The sequence below is a fragment of the Aedes albopictus genome, chromosome 2 (genome assembly GCF_035046485.1).
Source record: "Aedes albopictus strain Foshan chromosome 2, AalbF5, whole genome shotgun sequence".
NCBI classification, from domain to species: domain Eukaryota; kingdom Metazoa; phylum Arthropoda; class Insecta; order Diptera; family Culicidae; genus Aedes; species Aedes albopictus.
The window spans coordinates 170,216,511-170,236,176 of NC_085137.1; the positions used below are offsets into that span (position 1 = coordinate 170,216,511).

At 41.5% G+C, this 19,666-nt stretch overlaps 1 protein-coding gene across 1 annotated transcript in view; it reads right to left on the bottom strand.

Annotated features, from left to right (window-relative positions):
* LOC109398729 (photoreceptor-specific nuclear receptor-like) overlaps window positions 1-17,239 on the bottom strand; it is a 149,254-nt gene extending 132,015 nt beyond the window's left edge. Inside the window, exon 1 of the mRNA XM_029859060.2 lies at window positions 16,045-17,239. Coding sequence (XP_029714920.2) covers window positions 16,045-16,099 — 55 coding nt within the window. The 5' untranslated portion in view covers window positions 16,100-17,239. The remainder of the gene's footprint in view (window positions 1-16,044) is intronic.
* Between the last annotated feature and the right edge of the window lie 2,427 nt (window positions 17,240-19,666).

Genomic DNA, 19,666 nt, shown 5'->3' on the forward strand with positions numbered 1-19,666 from the left:
ACTATATTGGGAAAAAATGAATTTTCGACATGAGAACAGTACATTTTTTAAACCTAAGTGCGCTAAATTGATGGAAAAAATGACAATTCATCCTGATCACTAAGCGCCTTGGAACTCGTTTTACGGATGTTCCGGAGAACCGGTCCCATGGTAATTTTTTTGAAAATATTTCAAAAGTATCAAGCGACACCTCAAACTGCGTGATTTTTTTTTCCAAAATACTTCGGTGTCCGGCCATTTGGTCGAATGCCGTTTGGCCGAATTATGTTCATAAGAATTCAGAGAAAGTTTTTGACATTCCAACTACCAATATGATCATCAGAAATATTTCCTTCTTTTAATCATAGGCTATTCTTTCTAGTTTTGACATTCAGGGATGAGTTGGCGTTGAATCTGTCAATATTCCATCAAAGATTATTCCTTCTTTGAATCAAAGGCTGTTCTTTCGAGTTATACTGATGCGAGGAATAGTGACATGGTCACTTAAGTTCATCATTTATTTTCGGCCAAACGGCATTCGGCCAAATGGCGTTCGTTCAAATGACCCGGAACCGATAGTTCATTCTGACAGGGTGTCTACTACTTGGAAATACCGGGAATCCTCAGGGAGTTTTATTTAACAGGGAATACCCTGGAATACTCAGGGAAATTTCATTAAACATTAGGTCATATGAATAAATAGTAGCGAACTTTACTACGTGTGGAGCACTTTACTCAGAAGTGCAGTAGAGTTTACTACATTGTGGGTATGAATAAAAAAAAGTTTTCGATTAAGTGGTGTTACTGTATCTATCTAAAAAATCGGCCACAACGGTTTTTCTAGTAATTCCGCCAGGATTTCTTCCCGGGCAGAAAAGAATTACAAAACAATTGCAAGTTTTACCATTCAAAAAGAATTACTGAATGGTAAAATTTGTCATTGGTTTGTTTGAAATCAGTGACAAAAGGGCAAAAATAATAACTGACATTGTTCGATAAAATAACTAAAGAATGTCAAATTTTGACATTACAATGGCAAACCAAGAACAAAAAATTAAGATAGAGAATTGCAAAACATACCATTATTGAGTAATTGAAAATAGAACAATATCAAAATTAGTTATTCCCTTGTCATCTAAAAGAAGGGTAAGTTGTTTATTCCAATAACAAAATGAAAACTTATAAGTTTTTTGGATGTAAAGTAATTGCAAACAAATATCAAAATTCACCATTAAAATAACCAAAATTCAAATTTTGTCATTATGTTGTTCTTGATAAGTGCCAAAATTGCGAGTTCATCAAACTCGCAAAAGGTCAACAATATCTCACCAATTGCAAAATTTGTTATGATAACAAAATAAGACATTCAGTAGTTATTCTTCCAAATTTTAAAATGACAAGCGAATGAAATATTTTGATATGATATCATATTATGCTATTCACATGTTGTTTTAAACTCTTCATGAAGAACTCATGAATGACAAAATAAGTTATGACAATAAAATTTGTTATTCTTTTGTTTTTGGTTTGCCATTCACCTCTACCCGGGTTCCTGGAACTTCTTTGGAAATATCTTTTGAATAGCCTCCCAGGATGTCTCATTTAGATTCCATTCATGCCATTTGTCTTTATATTCCTTTTTTAATTACACCAGGAGACTCTTCCGAATTGCTACCGGGATTTTTCCAAGATTCAAACATTCGTTTCCGGCATTCTTTCGTGAGAATCTTCCAAGATTCCTGAAATCCAGTCGATTTCTCCTGGATTTTTTTTTTGTGGGGATCATACAGAATTTCTTCCACAGATTTTCCCGGTATTGGTTCCAGTTTCCGTAGGATTCAATCCGAAATCTCCACAAGAGTTTCTCTCAAAATAAATCGCAGATGTTGTCGCGGAATTTCCCTTGGAGTTTTTCTTGGCACTTCTCTTAGAAGTTTACTGCCGGTGTTGGTTCTGGGGTGTCTTTCAGAGTTTTTATGAATTTACCATGTACTTTCTCCTAGAAATTTCTTTTGAGAGTGTCTTTTGGAATTTCTACATGAGCTACTGCTGGTAATTCTCGTGGAATTCTTCCCGTAATTTCTTTCAGAGCTTTTTCCAAGCTCTTTACGGATTTTCTCGGGATTATTCCCAGAGCTCTTACCGGATTCCCCACAAATTGCCTCGAGATTCTGGATGTTCTTTTCGGGATTTCGTTAATAGTTGATCCCGGAGTTCTTGCACTTTTGGGATAGCTTACAAGATGTCATGTGAGAATTTCTGCCGTACTATGTTTGCACTACCCAGTCCCAGTAGCCTTGATAGTTTCCTCCATATCGATTCTTCCACGGCTTTCCCTAGATATTGCTTTAGGGATTCCTCCAAGTATTTCTTTTGGAACTTCTCAGGATTCCTTCAGGTATTCATGTGGTATTTCTCTAGAAATTCATGCAAAGATTCTGCCAACAATTCCAATGGGCTTCGTGGCCGTCTGATTAGAGGTGCCAGCCGTCTGGCTGTTTCGTAAGCCTCGGAGTATGGGTTCGATTACAGCTCCAGTCGATGAAAACTTTTCGTCGGGAAATTCTCCACTGGATCACTAGGTGTTTCGTGTATTGTCCGTTGTCTCATGTTAGTGTCTCATGTTAGTGTCTCATGTTAGTGAGTTGTTGTCCTTCTGTCTGTAGCAATCAACACCTTTCATGTTATCGGTGATACGTCGTTTGTTTAGGCACACGTTTGGCATACAGCACCAGTTCTGCTTACAAAAACACTAAGCACACATAGAGTAATGCGGGGCAAATGTTCGCACCTAACAGACTTCACAAAATAGCTATTAAACGAAAAGAAAATAATATCGTTTTTCTTCGTTAAACGGGCCCCTATCATGTTGCCTTCAAAACGTAGTACTAGATTTTTTCGCGTTGTTTTCGTAGTTTCAGTAATACAATTTTTAATGCAAGTACTCCAATGCGAACTTTTGCCCCATAGTGGGGGCAAAAGTTCGCATTATGCGGGGCAAAAGTTCGCACGTTGAATAGCATAGTTTATTGGTGTGATGTTAATTTATTTCATGGTAATTCATGTTCGTTCTTTCACTTTAGCCGTGAAATCTGTTTCTTTCTGTTCTTAGTTTTACGGCCCAACTGGAATACGACCTGGTGTTCAGCTTTGGAATACAATGTATTTTATGAAGACTTCCACAACTACTAACAAGAAGCTGTCCTTTCCTGCATAACTGAAGTTATCAAAATACATTGTGGGGTAATCATAGAGATACGTGTTGCACAAAATACATTTAAAAAAAATCAAATATGCTGCAAAACTATTGAACGGGACCGTAATCGAATCTTATCCCCGTCAGTATGGTGATGAATTATAACTGTGAATTTGCAAACTAAGCTATGAAAGACCCCGGTAAAGTAGAAGAACATAACATGACCTTCAGAAACATACGAAAAGACACGACGAGGATGACGAAGAAAATGTTTTAAAATGTTTTTTAGCCATTTTTCATTTCTTGATTTGAATGGGTGAACATAATGTTTGCCTTACAATGGATCTTCTTACAAAACAAAATTCAAACCCTCTGCCGGAACGATTTCACGTATTTTACACATATAGTAGTTTCTATACGAAATCATCATTACTGCAAAGATTCTGTAATTTTATTGATGTACTACTTTCAGAAAGCTAGTGCGAACTTTTGCCCCACAGCTACTGCGAACTTTTGCCCCACCGTCAAGGTTTTAACAATGTCCCTTTCTGCAAGAAGCACTAGTAGTTTATTGTTTATTTGAGTGCACCTCTTGAACTACTATGGAATAACGATTCTCCGACATCAAGAGATTTTGAGATTCTTCTTCTTCCTGTTACTACAAATTCTTATTCGAAAAGGCCCAAAAAATCTATCAAAACACCTAGAAACACATTTTTTTGCATAGCTCTGCCACACCATAACGAAATCCTTCCAATTTTTGTTGACGAGTAACTGGCCTGATTATGTGTCGAACCCATACAAATTTATTTGGGTTCTTAACTCGTGTTCAGAAAAAGACCCACTGCGAACTTTTGCCCCGTGCGAACTTTTGCCCCGCATTACTCTATATCTTCTACACCGTGGCACGCCCTGGCAGGAGATAGCTCGGCGTTTACCAACTGTGCAACCTTTGGTTGAAAATAGTGTAGTGTCTTTTTTAAATTCCTCCTATCATTTCGCTAGAAAATCTCACTGTAATGTCTCCCGGGATTTTTCCAGGGAACCTCTAAAGATTTATATTGGGATTGTTTCAGCTGGAGCTCCTGGAGAAAGGCCAAAAGGAGTTCCTGGAGGAATTCCGGAATGAGTTTTTGGAGAAATCTTGGAAAAATCATCGAAGAAATGTCTGAAAGAAGACCGGGAGAATCCCAGCAAAAATGCCAAAAGAAATCACTAGATGAATCCTTGGAGGTATCACAGTAAGAATCACTAGAGGAGTCCTAAGATGCATTGGTGGAAGAACTACAGCAGGAATTGCTTTTGGAATTAACCAGGAATTTCTGCTGAAAGGCCACCAGAAGTTCCTGGAAGAATTCCTGGGGAAAATCTTTTAAGGAAATTCCATGACGACCAAAGGAACTTATGGACGCATCTTAGAAGTAGATTTTCTTGGATGATCCCAGCATGAATTCCAACATGAAATCCCTAGAGGAACCCATAGAATGAGTCAGGATGGTATCATAGTGAAAATTTCTATAGAAAGCCAAAGAGGTGGACGAATCTACAAAACATACTAAAGAAACCCCATCATGAACTCATGGAGGTATCCTTAGAGATGTTTCTTGTATTAATACCAAAAGGATTTCCTAAAGGAATGCCTAAAAAAATCCCAGGAAGAATCGGTAGAGGAACAATGGAGACATTCATGGAGGAGTCCATGAAGAAATCCTTAGAAGAATCCCTAGAAGAATTCCTGGAGAAGTCCTAGGAGAAATTGCTGAGAGCACCACAGCAAGAATGATTAAAAAATCTCAATTGGAATTCCTGGAGTAAGGCCAAGAGGTGTTTCTGGAGGAATCACATGAGAAATTTTTGGACAAAACAACGGATGAAATTTCTTAAGGAACTTCTGGAGGAATCACCGGTGGAATTTCTAGAAGAATCCCAGCACAATTTCCTTGAATGATCCCAGCAAAGATTCCTGAAGGTATTCCAGGAAAAATCCGAGAGGAATCCGTAGAAGAATTTTTATGGGTTGTAGATAGAAGAGTTGCTTGAGGAATCTGTGCAGGAATTTTTAGAAAAACTTGTTCAGGAATTCATGTAGAAATCGAAAGAGAAGTTCATTGAAAAAAAAAATTAAAGGAATCTCACAATACCTGAACGAATTGGTCGCGATATTCTGTAGGAATCCATGGCAAGTTCCTGATTTATGAAGGAAACACAGGAGGAATTTCTGAAGGAATCCCAGGAAGATGATATTGAATAATCCCAGCCATAATTGGCTTCTTTAGCGGTGTTGAGATAATTCCATATTCTGAATCTGCATGCGAAACTGAGCCGAAATCCAAATTTTCATGCATTTTGGTGCCCGGGAACCTATTTAAAAATCAATTTGAAGTTTGTATGGGAGCGATTTGTCGGATCACCCCTCGTCGTACTGGGTGGAGCTGTCAAACAGTTACCCAGCTGTCAAAAGGTGATTTCAAAAAATCTCTTTGAAATTGATTTTAGGTACCAAAATAAAGTTCTAAAAATCTGAAAAAAAAATCATAGTGGCACGGAAAAAGGTGCTCTTTCGTATAAAATCAAAAAATCGATACATTTTTCTTGATTTAAAACCCCAATTCCTGAATAAATCCCAATAGAAATAATAATACCGGAATCTCTACAGGTCCTGCTGGAGAAACCGCATCAGGAAATTCCTGAAGGAATAATTAACGACATCTTTGAAAAGAATTGTTCCTGGAGTCCCTGAAGGGATCGCCGAAGGAATTCAGAAGGAATCCTGGGTAGTTTCCCTGGAAAAATTCCAGCAAGAATACCGAGAGAAATCCTTAGAGGGTTTCGTAGAAGAAATTATGCTTGAGGTACCACAGAGAGAATTTCTGGAGGCGTTCTATGATGCATTGCTGAAAGAACCGCAGGAGAAATATCTTGAGGAATCCCAGCTTGAACTCCTGAAGGAAAGTTATGAGGCATTTCTGGAGGAATTCCTGAAAAAGTATCTGGAGAAATTCTTGGATGAGTCGTTTATAATATTTTTTGTAGAACCACCAAAAGGAATTTCTACAAGAATCGCAGAAAAATCCCGAGAATTGCTAGAGGGATCCCTTGAAGCATTCCAGGAGGTAACCAAGTTTGAATTTTAGGAGGAATCCTGGAAGAAATTGTTGAAAGTATAGAATGAATTGTTTGAGGAGAATCCCAGATTGAATTTCTAGAGAAAGACGAAAGGGGTTTCTGGAAGAATTCTTCTAGGAGTTTCTCTTGGTCTGCCTTCAAGAATCCCAGCTTGAATTCCACAAACAATTCCTGATGTGGGTTTCCAGCATTTCCTCCTCCGACTACTTCACAAATTCTCTAGGGATTTCTTCTGCATTTCTTAAGGATTTCTTCTGGGATTCCTTCAGAAAATCATGCTGAGATTATACATGGCAATCTTCTTGGGACTATTCCAAAATCTTCTCCAGTGATTCATCGAGGAACTCGTTCAGGTTATTTTTCAGTTATTTCTCTTCCTCATTAATTCCCCCAGGAACTGCATGCCCTTGGCAGTCCTTCAGGAAATCCAGCTGGGATTTCTCAAGCAATTCCAGCTGCGGTTCTTCCAACAATTTGTCCTAGAACTCCCTCAGAAATTCTTTCTGTGATTCCTTCTGGATTTCTTGTAGGTATCCCCTGATGGATATCTCCAGGGGTTCCTAAGCAAAATGTCCACGCTTGTCCACGGAGAGAAGATCAAAAGTCAAGATTTTCAGTCCACGAGGTATATGGGGTCCCCAGTTAGCCTAGTGGTAAAGGCAATGGATAGATAATCCGGAGACGGCGGGTTCAATTACACTTCGGGTTGGGCAAATTTTCTCGACTCCCTGGACATAGTGTATCATTGTGCTTACCACACTATGTACAAATTCATGCAATGGCAGGCAGAGAAAGCCCTTCAATTAATAACTGTGGAAGTGTTCACTACGTTGGAAAGAGGCAGGCCAAGTTCCAATGCAAACGAAGAGCCAAAAATAAGAAGAACAAGGTATATGGACGACCCCATAAATCGGTTTCCATACACAGGTTAATCAATAATTAAGGTATCTTTCTTTTTTTTCTCGAGGAAAATCTTTTTCAGTTTTACATAACTGTTTTTAAACGATAATAAAAAAAATAGTTTCTGGTCATTTGAACATATAACATTTTTTACCTTTATCCTGGAGGAAAAAGGAGATGCCTTGATACGCATACACAGCTAGAGACAGGGAGTGTTTACGGAAACTGGTTTTGACAATATTGTTCCGTTATTTAAAAAAAAAAATATATATATATATATATATATATTAGACCTCTTCATAAAAAATGAAATTTCTCGAATTCAGCCAGTCACCCGCACATCTTAATTCTAATGCTGAAACAAACTTCTGGTCAAATTTTCAGCTAAATTGGTGAAGATTTCGAGGTGCCTCAAGTCAAAACTGTGTTTTTTGGTCATTTTTCGCCTTTAAAAAATGCCCGTGGAGGCTAGAAGCCATATAAAATATCGTGGTAACCCTTAAATGAAAGATATGTATGATCCTTACAACTTTTGTGAACATTATGTGCTGATAGGAGGATGTTTTGATCATATTTATTCGTTTTTCAGACCTGCATGTATGCTAAAAAGTTACATTTTACAACAGTTTTTGTTCTACGAAATTCAAACATTCAATTTTTATCAAAAGTTTCAAACCATTATATGATTACCCACAATATTCTGAACAATATTGCCATACATCATTTTCTTATCCGATCTACGGAAAAAATCACAAAAATCGAAAATTAGAAGCTATCCTGAGTTTTTTGATACCTGGGGTTGACGCAACTGCTGGCAGGCAGAAAAGTCAAACATAGTAGCTTTGCTTTTTCTTAATGATTGCAATGATTGATCATTGATTCAAGTGACAGGTTAGCACAAGTACACATTGCCTTAACAAAAGTGGCATATAATGTACCTCAGTAGTATATGAGAAATGGTTCAGATGGTAAGGCTTTGGACTGGCAAACCAAAGGTTCAGAGTTTGAATTTATGTCAAATGTGCTTTCCATTTTTTTTTGCAATGGTTTTCCAACAAATCTAAGCGTTAAACCTAACGTCGAAGCTCGCGTCGGAAGATGTCATCCGACGATGTGATTTGATCTTTATGAGCGGATGTGATCCGCTACTCAGCCAACGACGTAAGAACCGAAGTACGGATTAAGCAATAAATTAGTTATTTAGCGTGTCCGATTTTCAACTACGCACCCAATGAAGGTTTTATCATTCTGGCAGAATGATGCGTATATGTATGCGCTAGTTCATGCGATTTCCCCTACGCTAGCCATCATGTATGCAAAGTTTAGAACGATAGTTGATATTACCAGCTTGATAACAAAAAAAAAAAACTAAGCAAATGGTCTTATATTCAAACTTTGAACCTTTGGTTTGCCAGTCCAAAGCCTTACCATCTGAACCATTTCTCATATTCTACTGAGGTACATTATATGCCACTTTTGTCAAGGCAATGTGTACTTGTGCCAACCTGTCACTTGAATCAATGATCAATCATTGCAATCATCAAGAAAAAGCAAAGCTACTATTTTTGATTTTTCTGCCTGCCAGCAGTTGCGTCAACCCCAGGTATCAAAAAACTCAGGATAGCTTCTAATTTTCGATTTTTGTGATTTTTTCCGTAGATCGGATAAGAAAATGATGTATGGCAATATTGTTCAGAATATTGTGGGTAATCATATAATGGTTTGAAACTTTTGATAAAAATTGAGTGTTTGAATTTCGTAGAACAAAAACTGTTGTAAAATGTAACTTTTTAGCATACATGCATGTCTGAAAAACGAATAAATATGATCAAAACATCCTCCTATCAGTACATAATGTTCACAAAAGTTGTAAGGAACATACCTATCTTTCATTTGAGGGTTACCACGATATTTTATATGGCTTCTAGCCTCCACGGGCATTTTTTAAAGGCGAAAAATGACCAAAAAACACAATTTTGACTTGAGGCACCTCGAAATCTTCACCAATTTAGCTGAAAATTTGACCAGAAGTTTGTTTCAGCATTAGAATTAAGATGTGGGGGTGACTGGCTGAATTCGAGAAATTTCATTTTTTATGAAGAGATCTAATATATATATATATAACTAAAATATGAGGAAATTCATCCAGTTTCGCCTTAACATAACACCTGGCTTAAGCTGCCAACGAATGAAAATGAACCTATATATGATCACAGATCATATGATCAACAAGTATGTTATAGCCCACACTGCCCAAACTGGCTTTGTTTCCACTACTTTTCCACTTTAAATGCCAAAGTGTTCTTTTTATTCTACATATCACTTTCCTTACACTACAAGCCCTATTCGCCAACTTGGGCATCACGAGAGCGATATCAATTACCAACTGCCCATTTGAACAATGGCAGTGTAACTACTTTATCTACTTAATTCTATATTTGGATCTGCTGCGACGTTGCCTTTTTTGCACTCTCTGCTTGTGCCAGTAGATCGAAGAGCACGTGATACCGCTTCATCAGTCCAAAGTGGGGTCCATTGTTCATCGCCGTTGATCGGTTGCCGTAATCCGGGTATGGTGCATTAACCCTTTGGTGCCGGACTGTTTCGCCACTGCTGCCGCAACCTCGCTGGCCTCGAACACGTTTGTTAGGGTCGGTTTCATCACCGGGGTCATATATGACCCCTCCGGCTCCAAAGGGTTAAAGCATGTTTGCTCAGAAGAGGGTCAGTTGTCAGTCCGCTTCCAGAGGGCCATAGTGTTGGACGGGTCGGCTCTCTGTCTCTTCAAGCGGCTGACAATTTTTTTGTTGGGGGGGGGGGGGGGGGGTGCGGTGGCTGGGAATCTAACCCATGACCATCCGCTTATCAAGCGAATGTGTAGCCAAGCCAACTACGCCACGGACACCCCTGTCCAAAGTGTTCTTAGCCGAATACCCTGCCATGCGTCCATAGCACACGACAAACACTCAGCCCTAACTGGGTGTGGCTACGTCAGTAACTGAAAATCACACATAATACAAATGTAGCTTGCAAGGTGTGACGTTAAAAAAGGCATTAGCCTTATGTTACATGAATTCACATAAATAAATAAAATAAATAAATACAACAGTAAGTATAATTTATAAGGGAATCATAGAGGGATTTCAGGAAAAATCACTAGAGGAATCCCTGTGGAAGAATTCTTAGCGAAACTTAAACAAAAAACAAGAGGAATCACGGCCAAAATCCTTGGTTAAATTCCAGGTGATTTTTAGGAATCCGTGGAAGAATTTCTCGATAAATTACCCGAACAATCACCGGACGAGTACTGCAGTATTTACTGAAGGAGTCGTGTAAGTCATTTCTGTAAAAGCCTAAAGGATTCCAAGAATAAATCCTTTGAGTAATTTCTGGAGGAATCCCTATTACAACCTCCTTATAAATGATCCTGGAAAATTCTTGAAGTATTTCCAAAAAGAACCATTGAGGGAAATCCTATTGACATCTCTGAAGAAAACCCTGTTAGGAGTTCAAATGAAATTCTTGAAAAAAATGCACAGAGAGATTCCTGATTGTGGAGTATACATTACCAAAATAATGTAACACGCTCATCCGTTTTGCTGTTCTTGTTTTTTATAGTTAATGTTTCCATTATGACATTTACATAGGCATAAGTTAGGACATACCTTAAGGTAACTGCAATATGTTTTAGCAACTTCCTTTTTTCAGTTCTTGTGGAGATCCAAAATTTCATCAGAATTCATTGACATTTGATTTGAAACGGCTTTTACTTTCGTATTTTACGATTTTCACACAAAAACTATCATATTTATAAGCCTACAAAGCCTACTTTCAGTAGGGATATCTTTTTGCCAAAATTATGTAGCCATTCCATTTTAACGTATACAACTTTGTGTAAAAGAGTCACCGTTGTTCCTGTTCCTGTTCGGTCGGGCTAAGGCCGGGGTGGCCTCTGCTGTACATAGTAGCCGCCTCCATTCCACTCGGTCCATGGCTGTTTGCCTCCAGTTCCGCACTCTGCGTAGGGTCCGCAGATCGTCCTCCACTTGGTCGACCCACCTAGCTCGCTGCGCTCCACGTCTTCTTGTACCGGTCGGATGACTCTCGAGAACCATTTTAGTCGGGTTGCTATCCGACATCCTGATGACGTGACCCGCCCACCGTAGCCTCCCGATTTTCGCGGTATGGACGATGGTTGGTTCTCCCAGCAGCTGATGCAGCTCGTGGTTCATTCGCCTTCTCCAAGTCCCGTCTTCCATCTGCACTCCGCCGTAGATGGTACGCAACACCTTCCGTTCGAAAACTCCAAGGGCGCGTTGGTCCTCTGCACGTAGGGTCCATGTTTCGTGCCCATAGAGGACGACCGGTCTAATCAACGTTTTGTAGATAGTTAACTTCGTGTTACGGCGAACTTTATTCGATCGTAGAGTTCTGCGGAGTCCAAAGTAAGCACAATTTCCTGCCACAATGCGCCTCTGAATTTCTCTGCTGGTGTCGTTGTCGTCGGTCACCAGTGAGCCCAAGTACACGAATTCTTCAACCGCCTCGATTTCATCACCGTCAATATGAATTCGGGGTGGCGGGCGCGGTGATTCCTCCCTGGAGCCCTTTGCCATCATGTACTTTGTCTTCGACACATTAATGACTAATCCGATTCGCCTGGCTTCACTCTTTAGTCGGATGTACGTTTCCGCCATCGTCTCAAATTTACGAGCAATAATATCAATATCATCGGCGAAATCAAGCAGCTGAACGGACTTCGTGAAAATCGTCCCACTCGTGTTTATCCCCGCTCTTCTTATTACACCCTCCAAAGCAATGTTGAACAGCAAGCACGAAAGACCATCACCTTGCCGTAACCCTCTGCGAGATTCGAAGGGACTCGAGAGTGTCCCTGATACTCGAACTACGCACATCACTCGATCCATCGTCGCCTTGATCAACCGTATCAGTTTATCCGGGAATCCGTATTCGTGCATAATCTGCCATAGCTGTTCTCGATCGATTGTATCATACGCCGCTTTGAAATCGATGAACAAGTGATGTGTGGGCACGTTGTATTCGCGGCATTTCTGCAACACCTGGCGGATGGCGAACATCTGGTCCGTTGTAGCGCGTTCACCCATAAATCCAGCCTGATATTGCCCCACGAACTCTCTTGCAATCGGTGATAGACGGCGGCATAAAATTTGGGAGAGTATCTTGTAGGCAGCGCTCAGTAGTGTGATCGCGCGGTAGTTTCCGCAATCCAACTTGTCGCCCTTTTTGTAGATGGGACACACGATACCTTCCATCCATTCCTCCGGTAATACTTCCTCCTCCCAAATCTTGATAATGACCCAGTGTAGTGCTCTCACTAGTGCTTCTCCACCGTATTTTAGAAGCTCGCTTGGTAGTTGATCTGCTCCAGCGGCTTTGTTGTTTTTCAACCGGCCAACCTCCTCCTCCTCAACCTCTTGGAGGTCAGGGGCCGGAAGTCTTTCGTCCTGTGCACATACTCCTAGATCTGTTACCACGCCACCTCCGGTACTTGCAATGTCGCCATTGAGGTGCTCATCGTAATGCTGCCGCCACCTCTCGACCACCTCACGCTCGCTCGTGAGAATATTCCCGTGATTATCTCGGCACATGTCGGCTTGTGGCACAAAGTCTCTGCGCGAGCGGTTCAGCTTCTCGTAGAACTTTCGTGTGTCCTTAGCGCGGTACAGCTCTTCCATCGCTTCGCGATCTCGTTCTTCCTGCTGGCGCTTCTTCATCCGGAAGACTGAGTTCTGCCTGTTCCGCGCCTGTTTGTAACGTGCCTCATTCGCTCTCGTACGTTGCAGCATTCTCGCCCATGCTGCATTCTTCTCGTTTTTCAACTGTTCACATTCGCCGTCGTACCAGTCGTTTCTGTGATTCGGAGTCGCGAAGCCTAGTGCTGTAGCCGAGGTACTACCTATGGCGGATCGGATGTCCCTCCAGCCATCTTCAAGTGTAGCTGCGCCAAGCTGCTCTTCCGTTGGTAGGGCCACTGCTAACTGCTGCGCGTAGTCTTGAGCCACTTCTACGTTACGCAGCTGCTCGATGTTGAGTCGCGGCGTTAGACTTCGACGCGTGGTGATAACTGTCGAAAGTTTTGAGCGCATGCATACAGCGACTAAGTAGTGATCCGAATCTATATTCGCACTGCGGTATGTGCGGACATTGGTTATATCCGAGAAGAATTTACCGTCGATTAGAACGTGGTCGATTTGGTTTTCTGTTTGTTGGTCGGGTGATCTCCAAGTGGCTTTGTGGATATCTTTGCGGGGGAAGAAGGTGCTTCGGACTACCATACCAAAAGAGTCACCGTGGACATCCCAAATTGGGAGGCATGTGAGTTCACATGAATAGGCATGTTAGCCAGACGAACATCACATATGTGATAATCGACAATGCGTTTCAAGCATTTCAGATAGCACGAGGTAACCAAATAAATCTGGAACTCATTCTTTCTTTATACAACGCACTCTTCCTTTCGGGATAAAACTATGGAGTAATTTCACGCCATGAAAATACCCAATAGAGAATTACAAGGGTTCAAAACAAGTTTGAAATACTCCAATTCCTCTGGAGAAAAATAGGACAAACCCCCATTTGCTCCTGGAGATTTGAAGTAAGTAGAGCTTTTTAGTGCCCACTAAGTCGATTCTGTAGCTACAATTCTCGGGCGAAAGCTAGAGATTCGTAACTATACAAAAGAATGGTTTATCTGAAGATATTTTGAACTTGAATAGATCAGAGCTCCATTCAGGAATACCTCTTGCAGTCCGCACAGACCGACGAGGACAAGCTTCATTCAAAGCAATAGTTATGGTATACCACAATGGAGGGCGTTGTAGTAACAAAACCACAATGAAACTCTCTTGGAGTAGCAATAGAAGCGAGTTATCCATAAAATGTGGTCGCAACCAATCAGTACAGGTTACACAGTTTGCTGAGCGGGGACGCCTGAACACACAAAGATTGCGAAGGAACACTCAAAAGTTTAAAGAAGGTCAAATGGAGACTCCTCATCTGACACATGCCAATCAGTCAACTCATGACAAATTCTGCTCATGCAGAGTTGGGTTAGGTACAATTCTATGTTAAGTTATCCATGAACTGTGCTACCTAAGTAATCCATCAAACTGAAGCCTCTCAAATTAATGTTTGAGCTACTTCAGATGATTTATTCATCGTAGCAATACTGCCAAATATCAGCGAAAAGATGCTGAATACAAGAGCTTGCTTGAAGGCATCCATAAGGAAAGGTTGAAATATACTGTTAACGTTAGTCTAATATAAGCATGCTCGAGGCACGACACTTCATTTATAAAGAAAGAAGCAAAACTGGGTTCACAAGGTAACCTATACAGAAGTTACCCTACGAAAATGAACTTTTTGAAGTAGAACCACTTGGACTACGCATGCTTTTTACGCTGAAAATTGGTCTGAGGTTTCCTAGTCGTAGCCACTACTTAAACTAGACAGGATTACACTCTTCACAATCACAACACAAAAAGGAAACATCAACTACAAACCAAATTGGTGTCAATTGAAAAACGCCAATGGCGAAAACGCGTTAAGCGAACCCATATAGGTACTAATGTAAGCTAATTTACAAAATTTGAATAATCCCGCCCTTATTTAGCCTCAATTTTGAGACTTAAGAAGGGCAACTGATTATCTCGGAGAGACGCAATATCAACTGCACCATTGCTCCGGTTAGCGCAGTAAGGGCGTAATACTGTGAAGGACGCCCTAATTCTCCACAGGCTCCGTTTGAGGTTAGGTTTTTATTAGATCCCCCTAACAATTCATTCCTTGGCACGGTAAGCATAAAGCCGCATAACACCATGAATTAGGGGTCACCCGTTTAGTGGACTCTTACCACTGGATCAGGCGGACCGTAGTGTTATTCTTAGCCAATTAAGACAACCGCTACCGACACTACACAGCTATCTAGGCTGATCGGGAAAAGAAGTTAACATTGATGGTTAACTTCCAAACGAGCCCGAACAGCCCACCAGGGATATCATTGGGCCAAAATTATGTAGCCATTCCATTTTAAAGTCATTAGAGCAATAGTTTAGCTCTGAATTGATTTGAAATTTGATATAGCATAGCATAGCATAGCATAGCATGAATACTTGCACAAATCTTGGATGGAGTTGCAAAGTTGAATTTCCATTGACATTGCTGATGTCGCTACTACAATGTCATAGATTCACTCAGCTCCACACACCTGGCCAAGTCCTTGCAAGCATTTATAAATCCCTTCATCAACTTAGAAAGAGCCCAGAACTGAAGCATCTTCCAATAGATGAAAGGATGTTGAAAATAGCGAATTTTCAACTTATATGCAGTTATAAAGTAAATATACTGAAGTAGAATTATTTATAAATAAATAAATAATATTGGAAAGATCTCACCAACTGCTGTGGGGTTTTTGTGGTTCAATGCCGATCATCTAATTGTCTTGATTCTTGTTCTTCTCTGTAAAGAACAACACAATCTGATTTGAAATTTGATATACTCGTTTATTTTTGTATGATATAGGAATACACCCAATTTTTAAATTGCACGGATTTTTTTTTTGCACGGCTGTGCAAAAAAATCAAATTCTTATTTTGTATGATTTGTCGAGAAATCATATTACTTTTTTGCACGGTTTTTCGAATTTTAAACCAAAAACTTATTTGCGCGGTACGCATCCCCCGTGCAAAAAAGAATCGGGTGCACTATAGGTATAGATAGGTATTAATTAAAATATATGAGAAAACCAAAATCTATTCTACTTTTTCTTAACTCTCCAACATATTCCACAACCTCTCGTATACCTTGTTTGGAGTCCTGCAAAACCGTCGATCCCTCCATATTGCGAAAGGAAAACATCCACTTGTTGTAGCTGCACCACTAGAACGCGACACTTTTTTCCTGGCAATCCGAATTACTGAACGAAATTATCGCATTTGATATCTGACGGTTGCACCTCGCTATCGAACACAACAGCAGCGTTCGACCTTTTTTCCTCGTCGTTAGATACAAAAGGCACTCACACGCACACGTCACACGTTAATCCTTTCCAATTGCACACATTAATTGAAGATGGCTCATCCACTGCACTGACCGTCACTGAGTATCACACGAACGGAGTAAAAAGCTTCGTGGAAAGTGCATCCACCAAACGACTACGATGCACCACCGAAAAAATTCAATTAACTTTGCACTTGTCCTCTTGGTGGTATATCGATACGGCTACGGCCACATCACCAACGACGTCGTCCCGGCAGAAGGTCAGCGGGCTAGTTCTTGCCAAACGTTGCAGGTGCGATTTTTTCCCCGCGCTAAATGATTGCACTTTTTCTGCATACGCGGTGGTAGCTCACGCTCTTCTATCGCGCTTAGCAGCACTTGAACTTTTTGTTCAGCTGCGTTGACCCAAGCACTGGACTGCAACTGGATCCGCTCGGTAGCAGCAGATAAATTCCGTACGCGCACTTCTCGAGATCCGTCCGGCGACTAAAAATCACTCCGTTAATTCGATAACAACAACCATGTCGTCATGTGAGGAAGCCCACGGAACCCTCGCCTAAACCGATGCTGCTGCTGCTGCCGTACATCACCGCACCATCATCATCGTCGTTTCCCGGAGATCAGAGCGCGCGCGGGAAAACGCATGCAATAGGAGAATTTATGATTCGTCCTACTTGATGTCGAAATTCCACATTTTTTACGTTTGCCATAAGCCGCAACAGCAACAGTAGCAGCAGCAGCAGCAGCGCCAACATCAACGGCTAACTCCTCCTCTCCGTTGAGGGCGCTGACTATGTGTGGTGGTGTGCTGATTTTGTTTCATCTCTTCCGTCTCGTTCCGACATCAGGAATGTGCGATGGCAGAATCACCCACTGCCTGCCCGGCTCGATGCCCGTTATATACCAAATGGCATTATAATTCCACCATATCGTATATTTCTGTCTGCGTTCTGCTGCTTCCAGCGAAGATGACGTCGTCGACACTGAATGGATACTATGGAGAGTGAAGTTAGGCCACAGCACAAGGGATGGATCTCAGAGCGCGATGACGGTCGACCGATATCAATGTGCGGGAAGAAAAAGTCAGACCAGAGAGAGTGTGGGTGGTGGGTGGTTGATGGTGCTGAGGGTTGACATTGGCTTTGCAACCATACAAAGTAAGGAGTAGGAAACAACAGTTGGCAGATGAGTCAAGAGCGAATGACGGACCATAGGAAGAGCTCACGTTTTCATGTGATAACAGTTTCGGTGAACTGATGAGGAACGGTGGTAGAATCTAGCTCAAAAAATGGTTGAATAGGTAGGTATGTACATATCCACACAGCTATTTTCACAAATATTCAATTCCAATATAAAAAAGTCAACAATAGTACGCAACTATTTAAGCTCGCCAGATTGTTTTCTACATGGTCTGCATCTTATACCCATGCAGGTTTGTTATCTGGCATTCTTGTAAAATGCCCTGCCCACCGTCTCCTTCCGATTTTAAACACCTGCAGAAAGTTTAGTTAATCATAGAGTGCAGCGAGATCGTTGTATATTCTTCGCCGCCACACACCGATATCATGCATAACACCGAAGATCGTCCTTGACACGAGAGGCTCAAAAACTGTGAGTCCCAGTAGATCCTCATCGAGCTCGATCCATGCCTTTGTGCCCCTGGAGCCGACGTACTGATGGTTCACGGATGGAGATTGATGAAGACGGAGCCATAGATATGCGCATTGGCAAGATAAAATCCATCGACAGGAGGACAAAATTGAGCGCCGGTTCTACACGCGCCGACTGGAAGTGACTGTGGTTTGAAGGTCCTTCATCGAGGGGCTGGATGTCTCAGGGCTGAATATTTTGGAAGATAAAAGCGTAGAAGATCAATGGATCAATGACAGTAACTATGGCAACGGCGGCTAGGGGGTGAGTATATAGGGGGATAAAGGGAGGTTTCAGGGGAGTGGCAGGGGGTATCAGGGAATTCCTGGGGGTCTCTTTAACGCTTCAGTGGGTCGCAGGAAGGCTTCAGGGGACCTCAGGGACGCTTCAAGAGGTCTCGGGAGTTCCAGAGGGTTTCAGGGACGTTTAAGAGGGGTTTTAGGGGGGTTTCATGGACGTTTTCAGGGGGTGTTGTGGCCTAAACCGAGCGTTACACCAGAAATTCCTGTCTAAGTGTACTTGTGATTCCGGGAGTCTGTAGTATCCAGGTTGGTATGTAGTTTAATCAATATTTATAAGACAGATGCCCCGAACGACTGGCGTCCAATCACTTCGGTGCTCAAAAGCAAGCCGCATTCCACTCCATGGCACACCGGCTGTTTAACGTACCTATGGCCAAAGAAGAATTCGAAGAAGAAAAATGCCGAATTTATTCAGCAGCCGAGGTGAATGGGTACGATCGGTCTTTTGTGGATAAAATAATTCGTAAACACAAACGTAAAACACATCACCACAGTATAACTACACTACAACCGGACACAAGAGAGGTGAAAAGAGTCAGCCTGCCATTCTACCCCAAAATAACAAACCCCATAAAAACAACACTCCACCGACAAGGGTTACACGTTGTTCATAAAAGTGAGAACACTCTGCGTCACCTGCTTTGTAACCTTAAAGACAAGGTTCCACCTGACGAGCAGTCTGGCATATACCAGGTTCCCTGCAAGGACTGCCCGGCGGTTTACATCGGCCAAACCCGTCGGAAGGTCAAAGTTCGCATCAGAGAACACAGGAATGCCGTAGTGTCGAACAGGAACAACGAATCGAGCGTGGCGGCTCATACGATGGAAACCAACCATGAAATAGATTGGGATAATGCGAAGCTCATAAAAAGTGTGAGAAAAGCTTCCCACTTAAACACATGGGAGTCAATGTTCATCAGCAATGCCCAAAAACCGCTGATGAATGAAGACGATCCTCCCATCATGTCGAGTCTATACGATCTCATCGACACGAATCGACTGCAGTAACATTCTCTCTCTCCCCGGACCCGGATCAGTACGAACAACATCGCAATCAGTCGGACATTGTCCCGTAGATGGGCTGCATCGAGCCCGAAACCCGTCGGCATTAAGGTATTTTTTTAATTATTTTGACGATTGTAAGAACCATAAGTCGACACCAACATTTCAAAAGGGCGTAACTGCTTTTGGAATCATCTCCTTCTTTTAAAGCTGTGGATCATGTGTTATGATTTCCATGTTTTTCACAACAAGTACCAGATGGGAAAAACTCTCCTCTTTCCGACAACCACGGTGGTTTGAGTGTAAGGGAGGCAGTACGACCTACAGCTTTGAAAGAAGGTATTACTTCCAAATGCAGTTACGCCCTTTTGAAATGTTGTTGCCGAAGTGTCGTGTCTTGTCTCGCGTCGCGTTTCGTGAATGTAGTTGACGAAACTCTCTCAAGTTCAAACTTCATGAAAGGGTGAAAACT